The sequence below is a fragment of the Bombina bombina genome, chromosome 8 (genome assembly GCF_027579735.1).
Source record: "Bombina bombina isolate aBomBom1 chromosome 8, aBomBom1.pri, whole genome shotgun sequence".
NCBI classification, from domain to species: Eukaryota; Metazoa; Chordata; class Amphibia; order Anura; family Bombinatoridae; genus Bombina; species Bombina bombina.
Window position 1 is genome coordinate 137,472,789 of NC_069506.1, and position 20,203 is coordinate 137,492,991.

At 37.4% G+C, this 20,203-nt stretch overlaps 1 protein-coding gene across 1 annotated transcript in view; it reads right to left on the reverse strand.

Annotated features, from left to right (window-relative positions):
* Positions 1-20,203, reverse strand: part of LOC128638885 (vomeronasal type-2 receptor 26-like) — a 170,152-nt gene that overhangs the window by 41,312 nt on the left and 108,637 nt on the right. Inside the window, exons 3-4 of the mRNA XM_053691013.1 lie at positions 17,488-18,297; positions 15,926-16,150 (exon numbers count right to left, since the gene is read on the reverse strand). Coding sequence (XP_053546988.1) covers positions 15,926-16,150; positions 17,488-18,297 — 1,035 coding nt within the window. The remainder of the gene's footprint in view (positions 1-15,925; positions 16,151-17,487; positions 18,298-20,203) is intronic.

The following is a 20,203-nucleotide window of genomic DNA, read 5'->3' on the forward strand; positions in this document are numbered from 1 at the left end:
TGGGCCTCTGTGTCTCTCTCTCTCCTTGTACTGGAATTTTAAATTACATGAATAAACATAATAATGTAATTTCCAAATCAATTAATACTTTTTAGCTGGTATAACAACTAATTGGCAAAATATTAAAGGGGGCAAAGTACTCAGGCAGGTAGCTGAAAGGAATCAATTTCTCATAATTGTAATGAAATGTTTTCACATTTAAATAAATATAGTGTAAAATGAACCCCAAATAAATAAATTGTCTTGAAGTATTATTACCATTTAAAGGGATGATGTACTAAAATCATTTCAGTCATATAAAACAACACCTAAATATGATGATATATTTTTATTAAGTTTTCATGCTGATTTCTTTTTAACAAAGTTACAAACTATGGGTCAGAATACAAGTTGCGCGGTATAGCCTTTGCGTAAACACTGCTAAAAATGTGGCTGTACCACAATTTTCATTGCACTGCCATTACAAGTCACCATAAAACTTTCTTTTGTTGTGTGGTATGGTGCAGTAAGCTGCATACCGCACAAAAACCTAACAAAAAACTAACACCTGCGATTGCGAAATCGCTATCGCATTTTCGCATTCCCCACTAAAGTCTATGGAGAAAATAAAGTTTTACAAAAATCTAATACCCTAACGTAAGCCCCTAGTCTAATAAGCCTTAAACACCCCCCCACATTGCAAATACTAAAATAAAGCATTAACCCCTAAACCACCATCCCCCCACATTGCCAACAATAAATAAACCTATTAATCCCTAAATCGCCGTCCCCCCACATTACCAACACCAAATACATTTAATAACCCCACACTGCCTAAACCTAACACCCCCTAACTTTAAATTAAAGTTACAATATACTAACTACCTTAACATAAATAGAAACCTACCTGTGAAAAATAAAAAGTATAAGCTTAAACTAAAAAAAAACTAATATTACAAAAATAAAAAAAATCTAACATTACATAAAACAAGAAATCTAAAATTACACAAAATAAAAAAAGTTAACATTACAAAAAATAACAATCAAAATTATCCTAAATAAAAAAAATATTCCTATTCTTATACCCCTGTTAAAAAAAACACCCCCCCCAAAAAAAACCCTAATCTATAAACTACCAATAGCTCTTTAAAGGGCCTTTTGTAGGGCATTGTCCTAAAGTTAACAGCTCCTTTGCTAAAAAAATAAACAAAATACCCCCAACATTACAACCCCCAACCCCCAAAAGATAATAAAACCTAACTAAAAAAAACCTTATCTACCCATTGCCCGGAAAAGGGCATTTGCATGGGCATTTATGTTAAAAGGGCATTCAGCTCTATTTAAGCCCATGAAAAATAAAAAACACCCCAAAAATAAAAAAACACCTAACACTAACCCCAAAATAGGTACTACCCATTGCTGAAGTCTGGCGATCCATCTTCTTCCCAGCGGTGAAAGGTCTTCATCCAGGCAGCTCCATCTTCTATCTTCTTGGAGGAGACGAGGAGAGATCAGCAGAGGTGGAGCGGAGATTATAGTCGACGCGGGGGTCCTCTTCATGTGATCGTCCACCGCACACTGAAGATTGAATGCAAGGTACCTGTTTTATATGGAGATACCCTTGCATTCCTATAGGCTGAAAAATTCAAATTAGCCAATAGGATGAGAGCTGCTTACATCCTATTGCTGATTTTAAATTTTCAGCCAATAGGAATGCAAGGTTACCCCCATAAAAAGTGGTACCTTGCATTCAATCTTCAGTGTGCGACGGAAGATCGCATGAAGAGGGCCTCCGTGTCGACGTCTGCTCTGCCTCTGCCGACTGTGCCTCAGCCAAGAAGATAGAAAATGGACCTGCAATGAATGAAGATGGACCCGTCTGGATGAAGACCTTTCGCTGAAGGGAAGAAGATGGAACACCAGACTTAAGCAATGGTGAGTAACTATTTTGGGGTTAGAGTTAGGTTTTTTGCTTTTTTTTTTTTTTTAATTAGGGCTTTTTTTATTTGTTATGGGCTTAAAAAGAGCTGAGTGCCCATTTAAGGGCAATGCCCGTACAAATGCCCTTTTCGGGGCAATGGATAGATTAGGTTTTTTCAGCTAGTTTTTTTTTTAATTTATTTTGAGGGGTTGGGGTTGTAATGTTAGGTGGTACTTTGTTTATTTTTTTAGAAAAAGAACTGTTAACTTTAGGGCAATGCCCTTCAAAAGACCCCTTTAAGGGCTATTGGTAGTTTATTTATAGATTAGGTTTTTTTTAACGGGGTATTGGAAAAGGAATATTTTTTTTTATTTTGGATAATTTAATTTGTTATTTTTTGTAATGTTAGTTTTTTTATTTTTGGTAATGTTAGGAATTTTTATTTTTGGTAATGTAGGTTTTTTATTTTTGGTATTTTTTATTTTTTTTTAAACTAGTAATGTTAGGTTTATATTTAGCTTAAGATAATATTTTATTTATTTTAACAGGTATGTTTTTATTGATTTTAAGGTAGTTTGTATATTGTAACTAATATAATGTTAGGGGGTGTTAGGTTTAGGGTTTAATTTAGGTAGTTGCAATGTGGAGGGACAGCGGGTTAGTTGTTAATACTTTATTTTAGTAGTTACAATGTGGGGGCCTGGGGGTGGCAGTTTAGGGGTTATTAGGTTTATGTTAGTAGACGCGATGTGGGGGATGGCAGTTTAGTGGTTAATACTTTATTTTAATAGTTGCGATGTGGGAGAATGGTGGATTTGGGGTTAATAGTGTAGTTTATGGGTGTTAGTATACTTTGCAACATATTTTTTATATGTTTTGTGAAACATTTTTATTTCGCAAAACACATAACTACAGGTGGAGTGCAGAATGGATCGCTGAGGTATAGGCTATAACGATCATGGTTAAGCGATACCGCACAACTTGCAAGTTGTAATATCAAGTAGCTGACCATTCCACACGCAAAGGCCATTTTTTAAGCGGAAAAGCAATATTGCGCAACTTGTAATCTGGCCCTATGAGTGCAGTAAGTGTATATTTACCAACCCAGATTGGTTTTATGTGAACATTTTTTTCTAAAATACACAAGTGCCTAATCCCCAAGAAAACATAAGGTGGATTTTGGTAATGAAAATACAATCACATAATCTTACATATTACTAATATATGGAAGTTTCTGCAATGGTGCATTTCGGTTAATTAAGAAAGTTATTTTTTTAATATATAAAAATCAAAATATAAAAAAATAAATACATGAAATTGTATATAGAATGTAGATATTTTGAATAAGTGAGTTCTTTATGTTGTTTAAAGCGCATACATGGACACTGCACTTAAATTTAAACTAATATAAAAGTTTCAACTGTGTATTTTCTACTAATACTAATTGATTTAAAGGAAGAGTATACTGTAAAAAAAAATATTTAGCTTAATGTATTTCCAGTGACTAGTTATTAGAGCTGCAGGGTATAGAATGTATGTGAAATTCCATTTTCAGGTTTATTTGTGTAAATTAAATTGCTGGTTTTGTGCCTTGAAATGACAGCCCTCTTTATGGGCTAGATTACAAAAATATTTTTTTTGTGCTAGTGAAAACATTGCTAGGGTTAGGCTTTTTGTGCTTCTCGGGTTCTGCTGGTATTACAAATTTAAAAAAATATATTATTTTGTGCTAGTGGTAACCCGAAAAGTGCAAAAGTGGAGTTTTTGTGTTCTTGTGTTCCCCCATAGAAATCAATGGAGACAAAAAACACATAACGAAAATAAACATAACACCCTACCATAAACCCGGGCCCTAGCCTTATAACCTATAATCTGCCACCCTCCTACAATGCAAACTACCTAAATAAAATATATTAACCCTTAAACCGCCTGCCCCAACATCGCAAAGTACCTAAATAAACTTTTAATCCCTAAACCGTCAGTCCCCCACATTGCAAATTAATAAACTAAAATCTAAACCCCTTACCTTAACCCCAATTACAATAGCCCTAAATTAACTAAAAATAAAATCCTTACTATCTTGAAATAAAAAACTTAGCTGAAAAATTTAATAAAAACCTAATCTTACCTTAAAAAAAAACTACCATTACAGAAAATAAAAATGGTAGTTTTGCGTTAGGGTAAAAAAGCAGCGTTAAGAGGTCCTCACGCTGCTTTTTTACGCCCGCTGGTATTACGAGTCTTGAAGGTTTAGGGTCCCCACACACTTTTTTGGCTTTACCGCAAAACGACTTACGTAAACTTCGTAAAGTCTTTTTTCTATGGGACTTCCATAGCGCTGGTATTACGAGTTTGTCCTGGGAGGCCAAAAAGTGAGCGGTACACCCTCTACCTCCAAGATTCCTAATGCATTTAAAAGTCAGAAGTTACGAGTTTTATGGTACAATGCCGTAACATAAAACCCATAACTAAAGTGCTAAAGAGTACACTAACACCCATAAACTACCTATTAACCCCTAAACCGAGGCCCTCCCGCATCGCAAGCACTATAATAAAATAGTTAACCCCTAATCTGCTGCTCCGGGCACTGTCGCCACCTACATTATATTTATTAACCCCTAATCTGCCGCCCCCAACATCGCCGCCACCTACATTATATTTATTAACCCCTAATCTGCTGCCCCCAATGTCGCCGCAACCTACCTACACTTATTAACCACTAATCTGCAGCCCCCAACGTCGCCACTATACTAAATGTATTAACCCCTAAACCTAAGTCTAACCCTAAACCTAACACCCCCTAACTTAAATATAATTTAAATAAATCTAAATAAAATTACTATCATTAACTAAATTATTACTATTTAAAACTAAATACTTACCTGTAAAATAAACCCTAAACTAGCTACAATATAACTAATAGTTACATTGTATCTATATTAGGGTTTATTTTTATTTTACAGGCAAGTTTGTATTTATTTTAACTAGGTAGAATAGTTATTAAATAGTTATTAATTATTTAATAACCACCTAGCTAAAATAAATACAAAAGTACCTGTAAAATAAAACCTAACCTAAGTTACACTTACACCTAACACTACACTATAATTAAATAAATTAACTAATTTAAATACAATTACCTAAATTAAATTAGCTAAAGTACAAAAAAAACAAACACTAAATTACAGAAAATAATAAACAAATTACAGATATTTAAACTAATTACACCTAATCTAATAGCCCTATCAAAATAAAAAAAGCCCCACCAAAAAAAAAAAAAAAAACCCTAGCCTAAACTAAACTACCAATAGCCCTTAAAAGGGCCTTTTGCGGGGCATTGCCCCAAAGTAATCAGCTCTTTTACCTTTAAAAAAACAAACAAACAAACCCCCAACAGTAAAACCCACCACCCACACAACCAAGCCCCCAAATAAAATACTATCTAAAATAACCTAAGCTCCCCATTGCCCTGAAAAGGGCATTTGGATGGGCATTGCCCTTAAAAGGCAGTAAGGTAGGATTTTTTCTACCTTAATTCTGATAGGCTGATAGAATTCTATCAGCCAATCGGAATCTAAGGGACGCCATCTTGGATGATGTCACTTAAAGGTACCTTTATTCATCTTTAGTCGTCGGATGAAGAGGATGCTCCACGTCGGATGTCTTGAAGATGGACCGCTCTGTGTCAGATGGATGAAGATAGAAGATGCCGTCTGGATGAAGACTTCTGCCAGACTGGAGGACCACTTCGCCCGGCTTGGATAAAGACTTCTCCTGGCTTCGTTGAGGACTTCAGCCCGGCTTGGATGAAGACTTCTCCCGGTAAGTCGATCTTCAGGGGGTTAGTATTAGGGTTTTTTAAGGGTGTATTGGGTGGGTTTTATTTTTAGGTTAGGGACTTTGGGCCTGCAAAAGTGCTAACTGCCCTTTTAAGGGTGTCAGGACTGTTCCTTTAAGCTAAGCCCTCCTCCTCACACTACAAATCCCCTCTGCACCTGTAACCAGGTGCTTAGCAATTTGTTAGCAACCTTGTGAGTTGATCTAGCAAGGAGATCCTGTATTCCACTCCTAAACAGAGCCTGAATTTCTAAGAGACTACCAACAGTTTTACACAAATGGAACTTACAAAGAAACGGTGATTTGAAAGAATTGTCACTAGCAACTTCAAAGCTGTTGTTGGTTCTTAACTCTCAAAATACCTTCTCAGCAGACTATCCGGATTAACAAGCAGGACCCTCCAAAAATAGGCATACTACACTTACACTGTACATACCGCACTTGTCAACGCTAGTTTTGCCGCAAACGGAACTCCGTGACAGAAACGGAGACCGGAGTGCTATAACCACTCCCCTCTGTGACGTAACAGAGGGCGCATTCTGCAACACAGACACGGTTGTCAGCACCGCCAAGGAGAGACAACAGAGCTCCGTGATAGAAACGGAGACCGGATAACTTCAGCCACTCCTCTCTGTGACGTAACAGAGGGCTCACTCCACAGGACAGACGCGGTTGTTAGCACCGCTAAAGACAAGAATCGTTACACAAACGGAGAGCTTTCCTGCTACATCAATTAAAGGTACATACAAATCCTGCAAAAGGTAACTTAATTCGCATTACTTGATTCATCTAAAACACTTTCCCAAGTCTGGTAGTGAACCAAATACCAAGAGCTACCTTTTCACCAAGTGTTTATGGTTACAGGAATACCATATCAGTTCCTCCTCTGACTATATACAATCTAAAAGTAAAAGCTACTTATTCACAAAGGGTAAACATTGTTACCATTACCTTACTATAGTGGTAACATATTATCCAATTGTGATACACACCATTTATATTAGATTTAGTTCTGCAACTTGTGATCCTGTTTAATCCTGTCTATATATACAAGACTTTTCCAGCACCAGTACATAACAGAGGAATACCTGGACGCAAGGTATTACATATTGCTAAGCCCAAAATGGATCCAGCAGAATTACCTCAGTTCGTCTACAATCTTTCACAAAAGGTGGATCAATTATCCCAAGGTCTCAGAGAGTTACAACTAGAGAACCAGACTTTGCGTGGAATCATAAAAGAGACATTAGTACACAAAGATCTCCCACCTGAATCACAGGTCTCTTTACCGGAGACATTTGCAGGCAAAAGGAAATCATACAGGCAGTTCAAAAATGCGTGCAATTTACTTTTCACACTTAAACCAAAGACATATCATTCAGACAGGATAAGAGTTCTGACCATAGTTTCATTTTTAAGGGGTGAACCCCGAGTCTGGGCTGACACATGTTATGAGAATAACGATCCCATCCTCTCCTCACTTCAAAGTTTTTATTCCACGATGGATGAACTATACCAAGACAGTGACATACAACTGACTGCAGAGGCAAAGATGAGGGCTCTCAGACAAGGACGCAGGCCAGTCGAAGAGTACATCACAGAGTTCAAGCAGTATGGTACTGACTCTCAGTGGAATGCTATCGCACTGAGAAATCAGTTTCGCTTAGGGCTCTCAGACCAACTCAAAGATGAGCTGGCAAGGATAGACATTCCAAACAGTCTTGAAGCACTGATGAAACTCGTGATACAGATCGATAGGAGATTAAGAAAGAGGAAGGTTGAGCGATACCACTCTGATACTCCAGCAAGACACACCCCATCCAACCCGCAACAGACCTTAATACAGATATCCTCAGATGAACCAATGGATTTGGGGGTTATCAGAGGTCCCATCTCACCCCAAGAGAGGAGTCGCAGAAGGAGTCAGCTGCTTTGCATGTACTGTGCAAATCCATCGCATGCTGTTAAGGATTGTCCACTTCTAATCAAGATGAAAAGACGTAAGTGTTCAATCAGTTCTGTTCATACTACCACCTTACCTAAACCCACTTATTGTCATATACTTTTGTCTCTGCAGTGGCACCAGCAGAGACTCAAGACTGAAGCAATCATCGACTCTGGAGCCACAAACAGTTATATAGATGTAAACCTTGTAAAAATAAACAAAATACCTATTGTGTGTAAGCAAAAACCTGTCTACATCCGTCTTATTGATGGCACAGCAATCAAAACTGGGCCTATCACACACCAAACGATTCCACTTCTGGTACAAACTACCAATGGTCACACAGAATACTTAACACTAGATGTAATTCCTTCACCCCTTTTTCCAATTGTCTTAGGTTTAACATGGTTGCAACTGCATCAACCCTCTATAGATTGGAAAGATCTCCATGTCACTCTCAATTCCGCATACTGCTCTAATACCTGTTATACTGACTTGGTATCAGTACTCAACATCAGCGAAGAAGTACAGTGTTTACCTGCGGAGTATGCTGACTTCGCTGACGTCTTCAGTAAGAAACAGGCTGAGGCATTACCCCCTCACAGACAATATGATTGTCCAATAGAATTACAACCTGGTGCAACCGTTCCCTTTGGACATCTCTATCCCCTCAGCAAACCGGAGTTGGATCATTTGAAGAATTATCTTGAAGATAACTTAAAAAAGGGTTTCATCCGCCCATCGACATCACCTGCCAGGCATATTTTTTGTACGTAATAAGGACATGTCGCTAAGACCCATCATCGATTATCGCGAATTGAACAAGAAGACAATCAAAAACCGCTACCCACTACCCCTTATACCGGAGCTCATTGAAAGAATTCTCCAAGCAACAATCTACACTAAACTAGATCTACGCGGAGCCTATAACCTAGTAAGAATACGCAAAGGCGATGAATGGCTCACTGCCTTCAGGACCAGGTATGGGTTATATGAATATCTCGTAATGCCGTTTGGGCTCTGCAACGCCCCTGCAACATTTCAGCATTTCGTCAATTATATCTTCAGGGATTTGCTTGAAATCTGCATTGTCATATATCTTGACGATATACTCATATATTCCAACAATCTCCGGGAACATATCACACATGTTCGGACGGTATTAGCAAGACTCAGGGATTATCACCTCTACGCCTATCCGGAGAAATGTCTGTTCCATGTTACCCATCTGTCATTCCTCGGATATTACATCAGTCCAGAGGGTATAAGAATGGAGGACACTAAGGTCCAAAGCATTAGGAACTGGCGACAGCCTAAAACCAAGAAAGAATTACAGCGTTTCCTTGGCTTCGCAAATTATTACAGGAAGTTCATCAGGAATTTCTCACAAATAGCCAAACCTCTAACAAGCCTAACCGGAACCGTTTCTCCTTTCACCTGGAATGCCGAAGCCCAGAAAGCCTTTGATCGCCTCAAGACACTTTTTACTACTGCTCCTTTGTTACGCTATCAAGACCCCCGTAGATGACAAAGAGATAACTCAATATAGTTTACAAAGACATCTAGATGGCTTATATTACCATGGTGACAAAAGATACTTATCACCTTCGTCACGACACAGTATAGTACAGTGTTATCATGATACACCTGGAGCTGGTCATCAGGGAGTTCAAAGAACACATGAAAAGATTTCCAGAAGCTTTTGGTGGCCTCAAATGAAAGAAACAATAGCAGACTACATACGAGGTTGCTCAATCTGTGCAAGTTCAAAAAACGAGACCAACAAACCTTTTGGGTACCTTATGTCCATACAAATACAACATAAGCCCTGGCAACATGTGGGACTTGACTTCATCGTGGACCTCCCTAGGTCAAAGAAGTTTAATACAATACTTGTTGTAGTCGACCTATTCAGTAAGATGGCCCACTTCGTTCCCTATTCAAAGTTACCAACATCCTCCGAAATAGCTGACTTGTTCCTACAACATATTGTTCGTCTACATGGAGTACCACCCATTTTAACATCAGATCGTGGCACCCAATTTACCTCCAGGTTTTGGAGGCAGTTATGTCATCTCCTACAGATCAATCATCGCTACAGTACGTCCTTTCACCCACAAACGAATGGCCAAACTGAGAGGGTCAATCAATGGCTTGAACAATACATTCGCTGTTTCTGTGGCCAACACCAGACCGAGTGGGCGAGATTGTTACCACTGGCAGAGTTCGCTTATAATGATTCAATGAACTCCAGCACAAAGATGACATCTTTTTATGCAAATTACGGGTTCCACCCTACTTTTTCCTTCTCTGATTCTACAATCTCGTCCTCACCCCTCGTAGATGAGTACACCAACACCCTCAAAGACACCTTCAATACTCTCCGTCAGAATATACAATGATCCCAAGAGTCACAGAGACATTACTACAATTTGCGACATAGACCACCCCCAGAGTATAAAGTTGGAGATCGTGCTTGGTTGTCCTCAAAAAACCTTTGTTTACAGATTCCTTCTAAGAAATTTGGTAGACTCTTTCTAGGGCCTTTTCCAATCCTTAAGGTTGTCAACCAAAACGTTGTGACTTTGGATCTTCTCCCTAGCCTACGTATACACCCCACATTCCATGTGTCCTTATTAAAGCCAGCGGGGAAGATGAGAGAGACAACTCCGGTTCTACCTCCTCCTCCAGTGCTACCACCTCTGGATGAATATGAGGTAAAACACATTTTGGATTCCCGATACCACAAAGGTTGCCTGGAATACCTGGTACATTGGAAGGGATACACAAATGAGGATAACTCCTGGGAACCTTCCGCTAACCTGAACGCCCCCAGATTGGTAGCACAGTTTCACCGCCGTTACCCGGATCGACCAAGACCTCAAGTGTTGGGACCACTTGCTTGAAGAGGGGGTGATGTCAGGACTGTTCCTTTAAGCTAAGCCCTCCTCCTCACACTACAAATCCCCTCTGCACCTGTAACCAGGTGCTTAGCAATTTGTTAGCAACCTTGTGAGTTGATCTAGCAAGGAGATCCTGTATTCCACTCCTAAACAGAGCCTGAATTTCTAAGAGACTAACAACAGTTTTACACAAATGGAACTTACACAGAAACGGTGATTTGAAAGAATTGTCACTAGCAACTTCAAAGCTGTTGTTGGTTCTTAACTCTCAAAATACCTTCTCAGCAGACTATCCGGATTAACAAGCAGGACCCTCCAAAAAGAGGCATACTACACTTACACTGTACATACCGCACTTGTCAACGCTAGTTTTGCCGCAAACGGAACTCCGTGACAGAAACAGAGACCGGAGTGCTACAACCACTCCTCTCTGTGATGTAACAGAGGGCGCATTCTGCAACACAGACGTGGTTGTCAGCACCGCCAAGGAGAGACAACAGAGCTCCGTGATAGAAACGGAGACCGGATAACTTCAGCCACTCCTCTCTGTGACGTAACAGAGGGCTCACTCCACAGGACAGACGCGGTTGTTATCACCGCTAAAGACAAGAATCGTTACACAAACGGAGAGTTTTCCTGCTACATCAATTAAAGTTACATACAAATCCTGCACAAGGTAACTTAATTCGCATTACTTGATTCATCTAAAACACTTTCCCAAGTCTGGTAGTGAACCAAATACCAAGAGCTACCTTTTCACCAAGTGTTTATGGTTACAGGAATACCATATCAGTTCCTCCTCTGACTATATACAATCTAAAAGTAAAAGCTACTTATTCACAAAGGGTAAACATTGTTACCATTCCCTTACTATAGTGGTAACATATTATCCAATTGTGATACACACCATTTATATTAGATTTAGTTCTGCAACTTGTGATCCTGTTTAATCCTGTCTATATATACAGGACTTTTCCAGCACCAGTACATAACAGAGGAATACCTGGACGCAAGGTATTACAAAGGGCAATGCCCATCCAAATGCCCTTTTCAGGGCAATGGGGAGCTTAGGTTATTTTAGATAGTATTTTATTTGGGTGGTTGGTTGTGTGGGTGGTGGGTTTTACTGTTGGGGGGGTTGTTTGTATTTTTTTTAAAGGTAAAAGAGCTGATTACTTTTGGGCAATGCCCCGCAAAAGGCCCTTTTAAGGGCTATTGGTAGTTTAGTTTAGGCTAAGGGTTTTTTTTTTTATTTTGTAGGGGCTTTTTTTATTTTGATAGGGCTATTAGATTAGGTGTAATTAGTTTAAATATCTGTAATTTGTTTATTATTTTCTGTAATTTAGTGGGGTTTTTTGTACTTTAGCTAATTTAATTTAGGTAATTGTATTTAATTTAGTTAATTTATTTAATTTTAGTGTAGTGTTAGGTGTTATAGTAACTTAGGTTAGGTTTTATTTTACAGGTACTTTTGTATTTATTTTAGCTAGGTAGTTATGAAATAGTTAATAACTATTTAGTAACTATTCTACCTAGTTAAAATAAATAAAAACTTGCCTGTAAAATAAAAATAAACCCTAAGCTAGTTACAATGCAACTATTAGTTATATTTTAGCTATCTTAGGGTTTATTTTATAGGTAAGTATTTAGTTTTAAATATGAATCATTTAGTTAATGATAGGAATTTTTAGTTAGATTTCTTTTAATTATATTTAAGTTAGGGGGTGTTAGGGTTAGACTTAGATTTAGCGGTTAATAACTTTAATATAGTGGCTGCGACGTTGGGGGCGGCAGATTAGGGGTTAATAAATATAATGTAGGTGTTGGCGATGTTGGGGGCAGCAGATTAGGGGTTCATAAGTAAAATGTAGGTGGCGGCGGTGTCCTTAGCGGCAGATTAGGGGTTAATAAATATAATGCAGGTGTCAACGATGTCGGAGGCGGCAGATTAGGGGTCAATAAGTATAAGATTAGGGGTGTTTAGACTCGGGGGTTCATGTTAGGGTGTTAGGTGTAAATATAACTTTTATTTCCCCATAGGAATCAATGGGGCTGCATTACTGAGTTTTACGCTGCTTTTTGGCAGGTGTTAGACTTTTTCTCAGCCGGCTCTCCCCTTTGATTCTTATGGGGAAATCATGCACAGGCACGTACGACCAGCTCACCACTGACTTAAGCAGCGCTGGTAAATTTAGCTCAATGCTCACTTTTTGTCTTTTAACGGCAGGTTTCTGAAAACTCGTAATACCAGCGCTGTAGGTAAGTGAGCGGTGAGACAAAACTGCTCGTTAGCACCACATAGCCTCTAACGCAAATCTCGTAATCTAGGCCAAAATTACCAAAGAAAATCCTTTTCTAAAAAAATAAACTTAAAAGGGCCTTTTGTAGGCCATTTCCCTAAAGCGGTCAGCTCTTGCTTAAAAAACACTAAAAAAACACTAACACCCCCAATGTTGTAATGCTGTTTTTATTAAAGACATTTTGTTTTTTATATATATATATATATATTTTTTTATTAAGGTTGTAAACAAAACAATACATGGTTGTTCCAGATAAGAGCCCTTAAGTAGCAAGAGACAAAGTACAGCAATAAACAAAATTGTTGTTATACATAGTATTGTACAATTCAAATTTGGTGGCATGAATTACAAATGTACAGTTAGACATCATGATATACCACTGGAACAATGAACTGTAAAATATCCTCATAAAGCTGTATATATGGTAAATAGAGCATAAAACAAAGCTCTTTTTTTTTATATATATATGAGAAAGTAAGAATAATAATAATCCCCTATAAAATAATAAACAAATAGTGCATAACATAAATTCCCTGAAATTGAAGCAGTGGCCTCTCTTGAACCACCAGGCATGTAGATCAAGCTGAAGTGGGGATGCTTTGGGGGAAGAACAGAAGGGGTCGCTCATGGACCCTAGTAGATATCTTAGTAATGGTGTGGTCTGAACCAAAGATAAATTTCAAAGAAAAAGTCCTTAGATTATAGAGGTTAGAGTATAATGTCTATGTTATATCAGTTGGATGGTAAAGAAGAGTGTATACATAGAACATATAGAAAAAGAAAGCAGTAATAACCCTCCTGTTGTATGTTATGGTTCTAAAAACTGTATATAGCTGCTCTATGGTGGGTTCGAAATATAAAGCTTAGATATTTATGTGGTAAAGAGTTAGCCTTTAAAGTATATGATCAAAGGCACTTTGTGGAGTTAACATAGCTACATAACAATAGAGCAATATATGGATAGTAATTAGTATATAAGAACAGAGAACTGGCTTTAGTAACTGTTAGATCAGACATATAGATACAAATTTGGACATAGTAATCTGTGAAAAGATCTTATGGCTAGCCCATACCAAACCTAGATTAGTAACTCTCGTTCCTGCTGGGTGGTATCCACAGATTCCATGTCAACAAGTCTCAGAATTAAAATTCTTCATAATATGACACAGATAGGTAGAGTTTGGTCCAGGGTATAGTGTGCACAGAATACTTATGATATTAAGGATGCTATGAACTAAGTCCTGTATATAAGGCAGGTCATAAGCATGTAAGGTAAATGTATCAACCGATGCCCTGTAATGAGCTAAGTCCTATATGTAAGGCAGTTCATAATCAAGTAAAGGAAGTTTAACATCCAATGCCCTGTTTGCATCAATCCTTTCCAGTTTTCATAAGAGAATCTCCAGAAGTGGTTTCTCTAGTGTTCTTTGTTCAGCAAGCGCCATAGCTTCGTACTGATCCACCTTCTGTTATGATTAAACTGTGATCCACAGACTCCTGTGATACAGTAGGGGTGTGATAAGTTGTTCCCTGATTTGATTGCCAGTTATTCAGCCAAAGCAGCGGTTGCGGCTTGGTAAGTGCGGGTAATGCTCTTTCTCTACTAGCCATCAAGCCCTGAGTGCAAACTGCAGCTCCCGGTCCGGTGAACAGATCTCCATTATCAAGCAGGGTCTCCTTTGTAGTAGGAAGTTGAGGCAGCATGTCACCATCCTGGGCAAACGAAGAGACTTTGGCTTGGAGCGCTGTGACCTTGGGAGCAGGTTCGGCAGGATCAGGCTTGAGGTATGTCGGCTGGGTTAATGAGAAAACATCTCCCGCATCCCAGGGCATATTTATCACTTCCAGGTAGGTAGAGCACCCAATGCAAATATCACTGTATCCCTTCTGCATACAATCAATGGTCTCAGGGCCACAGTACTCCGCTTCTAGGATGGAGGGGTCAGATCTAGATGAGGCTTGTACCTCCATTTCATCTCCTCCATCAGGCTGATTCTGTGCGCTGTCTGATCTGTACAAAGTATGTGGTTGCCATTTTTGGACATGCGTGGTTAGTATGGTACGGTCTAATCTTCTACTTATTCCCTATTCATGTTCCTCCAGCAGCGACTTAATATAAAAGTAGAGCTCCTCCATGTTACATATAAGTTAGGTGGATATCTTGAAGACCTCTATGTAAGGTTATTGCAATGCAACTGCAACGTTGTGCAACGGCAGAGCCCTGGGGATACTCTACCAGGGGGTTTAGTTGGAAGCTGCAACCTCAATGTAAGCTTCGGTGCTCTGGTGCTGGCAGCAATCTCAATGATTTTAAGATCATCAGGTAAAGGATGGTTAGCTTGATTGCAACAGTTTTAATTTCTTGCCAAATGGCGACTTGTTACAGTATTTTGTCAAGCCAAATCTATGAAGGCTGGAGCAGCACACAAAACTGCTACCTATCATGGCCGCCACCCGTTAGTCCCCCCCTATTAAAGACATTTTTGAGTACATTCTTCCTTTAAAGGGACAGTAAAGTCAAAATAAAACTTTCATGATTCAAATAGAACCTGCTTTCCAGTTAACATCTTTTATCTAATTTGTTTTGTTCTGTTGATATCCTTTGTTGAAAAGCATACTTAGGTAAGCACAGGAGCAGAAGTCCAAAACTGGAAGCTAACGGTTGATTAGTGACTGCTTATACATGCTTCTTGTCATTGTCTCACCCAATGTGTTCATCTTGCCCCCAGTAGTGCTGCTTCTTCAACAAAAGATACCAAAATAATGATGCAAATTTGATACTAGAAGAAAACTGGAAAGTTACATCCTACCTGCATGAAATAAACATTTTGGCTTTCATGTCCTTTTAAATATGAATAGTACAATGTTTTATAGATTGTTTTGATATATCAAGGGCAAAATCATAAACAACATTGTATTTATAAGTCAGATTAAGATCAACCCAGCTTCTCATGTTCTTTAGGTTAGAGAGGCAATTTTTATAAATATACAAAAAAAAAAAAAACATGTACAGTAAGTAATAGTTAACTTGTTTTTGTACCTGATTAAATTTATGATTCCAATTTATGTCATGGCTGTTGATAAGAAATTGCTGTCCAAGAGACTCTGACATGGAAAAACTACCAATCTGATTTCTCAGAATGGTTCTGTTAGGAGCAATGACCCAGTTTATAATGTCATATTGTGCTAGAGGTCTTCCGTTCTCAAAAAAAAACTCCTCTCCAGAGGTTGTATTGAAATGAACATTCTTTAGATAGTGATTTAGCTGTCAACATAATATATAAATGAGAGAATTTATTAAAGTTAAAATAAAATAAAAGTTTTTCAAGATTAGTTATGCTATAACCTGCATTGTCATCCAAACACATATAGCATAAATCAGTGTTTCTCAACCTTTACATAGAAAGTGCCCTTGATACATTTGATTCCTATATACCCACACTTCAACACATAAATATTTTTTTTATATCAAAATCTTATATGAGAAAAAAATAGAAATTCTTTGTATCACATGATGTCACACACTTGTTTAAGATCTATTAAACAGAAAAAAACTATGCAAGAGATCCATTTCTAAGCAAGGATTAATTGGGGCATATTTATCAATGTGCGAGCAGACATAAAGTAGCGTATCATGTCTGCCGCACATCGATAAATGCCGACAGCATACGCTGTCTGCATTTATAATTGCACCAGCAGTTCTTGTGAACTGCTGGTGCAAAGCAGGCCCCTGTAGATTCGTGGCCAATCGGCCGCTAGCAGGGGGTGTCAATCAACCCGATCGTTTTCGATCAGGTTGATTTCTGTCTGCGGCCTCAGAGCAGGCCGACAAGTTATGGAGCAGCGGTCTTTAGAAAAAAAATGTTTAGTTTTGCTTATTTGTAAATAACATTGCACTGATTTTCAGACTCTTAACCAAGCCCCAAAGTTTTAGGAGAATACTGATGTATACCTAATCCAGCTTGCTCCTGTGTAAAGAGTCTTTTCATATGCAGAGAAAGGGGGAGGGGGCAGTGTCGGATATTTTTGCTATTGAAGCACTTCCAGTGGGTATTCTAGCTAATCTTTTAAACAGAGCTAAACTTGGAGCTTCTAAGTAAGTTTTTAAATGGTTTTATAGTGGATTTTTATATCAGTATCGGATACTATCGGTGCATATTATTCTTTATAGTAGTATATATTACATGCAGTTAAATGAAAATTGGTGTATACTTTCCTGCTATAATTTATGTTAACTGATTTTAAATTTGGACAAAATATTTCAAAACTAATGAAAAATCATTTATGTGCCATTAAAAAAAAAAATCTTACTCTGAATAAACTAAAATGGATGTACATTAGGCACATTAATATAGTCATTTTCTTCTAGAATGCTGCACAGTCATTTTCTAATGTTAACAAGATTAATCAAGGGTACACAAAAATCTGTGTTTACTTTAGTTATTTTCTTATCAAAGGGATTTTATAATGGAAACAATAACGAAAATATCCAGCCACGGAATAATATTTTTAAGCAAGATTGACATGTTTTACACTAATGATGCAATTCTTGGAGCTTACAAAGAAGTTGATTGTTAAGAAAGAGAATTATTAATAACTTACCTTAGAGGGATGAAAATATTCATAAACAGAATGTTGTTCACTTTTCCTGAAGGAAAGCATGTTATGCAATGAATATGCTAATGCATAAACAGCTTTGTAAACGGCATAGGTAACTCTAAATGTGTTGACATCATAACTTGAATAAAATATTTTGAGAGTCTCGTTACCCGTGCAATTACGTGTAAGACACAATGTACTGCTGTAAAACATGCTATGATTTGCAGGAATACAGCTAAATGTAAGACACCACAATCTAGCTGTGAAAGTATCATCTGGATATGTGTAAGGAGTAACACTATAAAGGAAATCTTTCAAACCAGGAATTTCTCCTTTATGTATTGAAATGAGTAATGAGCCATTAAACACGGTAAGAAATGAAGCAAGCGTGTCATCAGTGGAGACGGAAAGAGATGTGGATGTAATCCAGACTTTTGTAGGAAGAGAAAATATCTGTATTGTATACATCATATCAAAGAAGCTTGATAGATCAGAGAAGAGTAGGATGACATTGGTTGTTGACTTTTTAATGACATTAGTAAGATCAAAAGTATTGATTAAAAAATTGTTAGAGGAAAAACTTTGAAAGAATTCAACACAGATTCCACTTTTGATCATTTCTGTTTTGAGCTGTTCACTAGCTCTCAGGTTACTTTCATCGTTAGTTGCAATTAAACCAACCCATGTCCAACCAAAGTGCAGGAGAAGTTTTATGATTCCCTTATACTGGGTATTTTCATTGGGTATGGTTCGATAAAATGACGGGAAGAGCGTTCGATCATCTAAAATCTGATCCTGGGCTCCATAACTTATCTAATAAAAAAAAAGTAGATTAAATAGAAAAATATAGAAACATTCCAAAAATCAGTGCTGAAACTCTGGTAAAATAATGCAAGCTTTTTCATACAATAGCAAAGATTAGAAAAATAGAATATAGCAAAATGATATCTGAATAAAATAGTGATTTTATGTTTACTACCATTTGACCATATTTTAAATGTATAAGTCTTAGAAAAGAAATGTAAAGCATTACTTAAAAAGACATTAATCTATTTTTTTAAATATACATAGAATATAATAGCTATTAAAGGGACACTGAACCCATAATTTTACTTTCATGATTCAGATAGAGCATGACATTTTAAGCAATTTTCTAATTTATGCCTATTTTCAATTTTTCTTCGATCGCTTGCTATCTTTATTTTAAAAGCACAAATGTAAATCTTAGCAGCCAGCCCATTTTTGGTTCAGCACCATAAATAGTGCTTGCTTATTGGAGGCTTATATCTACCCACCAATAGGAAAGCATAACCCTTGTTCTCAACCAAAAATGGGCCGGCTCCTATGCATCATATTCCTGCTTTTTAAATAAAGATAGCAAGAGAACGAAGAAAACTTGATAATAGGAGTAAATTAGAAAGTTGCTTAAAAGTGCATGCTCTATCTGAATCATGAAAGAAAAAAATTGGGTTCAGTGTCCCTTTAAGTACTTAATTGTAAACATTGAAGGCCAGATTAGAAGTGGAGTGCTAAATAACACTTTTATGAAAGCGACATTTGCGCTCCATCGTGTAATACCAGAGCACGCAAATGTGTTCTGGTTTTACAAGTTGTCAGCAATGCGAACACAAGCTCATGTTCACATTGCTGGGAAGCATTGCGCTCACGAGAGCTTGCTTCCATAGGCTCCTATGGGAGCCTCATTCTCATGCCGTGAGACACAGCATGAGAACCTCGCTAAGCACAGGGGGTAAGTAACGCAGTGATGGCAGCAAAGTGTAAATATATATGTATATGACTAAACACATATATATTTATGTGTTAATATGTGTATATAAACATATTAACACATATATTTACTGTATATATATATATATATATATATATATATATATATATATATATATATATAAATAAGCATATAAATATATATTTACTGGGAACACACAGTTTCTATAGACCGCAATGTAAAGACGCTTTTCAGTAGAAATGTGCGATTCGTTTTGGATCGATTTGGAAATTCGGCCAAATTCATTAAATTCAGAGATTCGGATCGATACGAATTTCCGAATTGAAATAGTGCCGAATCTACCGAATAAATCCGAATTAGTTCATATTTATTCAGTAGATTCGGATGGCCATGGATTACACTAGTATTCTACAGTATATTAGGTTATATCACTCTGCTATGGGTTACACCTAATATACAGTACATAATACTAGTCTAATACACAGCACATCCCACCTAACACATACCGAAATTCCGAATTTCCGAATTTCCGAACCGAATCAAACCGAATCCAGACGAATTTATTCGAATCCGAATGAATCTGAAACGAATCTGAACCGAATTGATTCAAATTTTTCCAAATTCAAATCGATCCAAACCGAAATTCAAAAAAATCTGAATCGATCCAAACCGAACCAAATTTTTTCTCCATGCACATGTCTACTTTTCAGTACCATTTTTTTCTAACACCCCCACACCTGCCAATTTTACACCCAAAATACTGCCTAGTGCAGTTATTTAATAAAAAAAATACAGATTCTGCTATCTTTATTTTTTTAATAAAATACACCCCACTTTATTTTAGAGGCATTTGGGGCACATTTATAAAATTAGCAAAAAGAGTATTTTTTACAGAGTGCTAAGAATCAGTAATACCTTGCTAAACCAGAGAAATATATCTATATATATTTAGAGTCTGCTATGCAATAA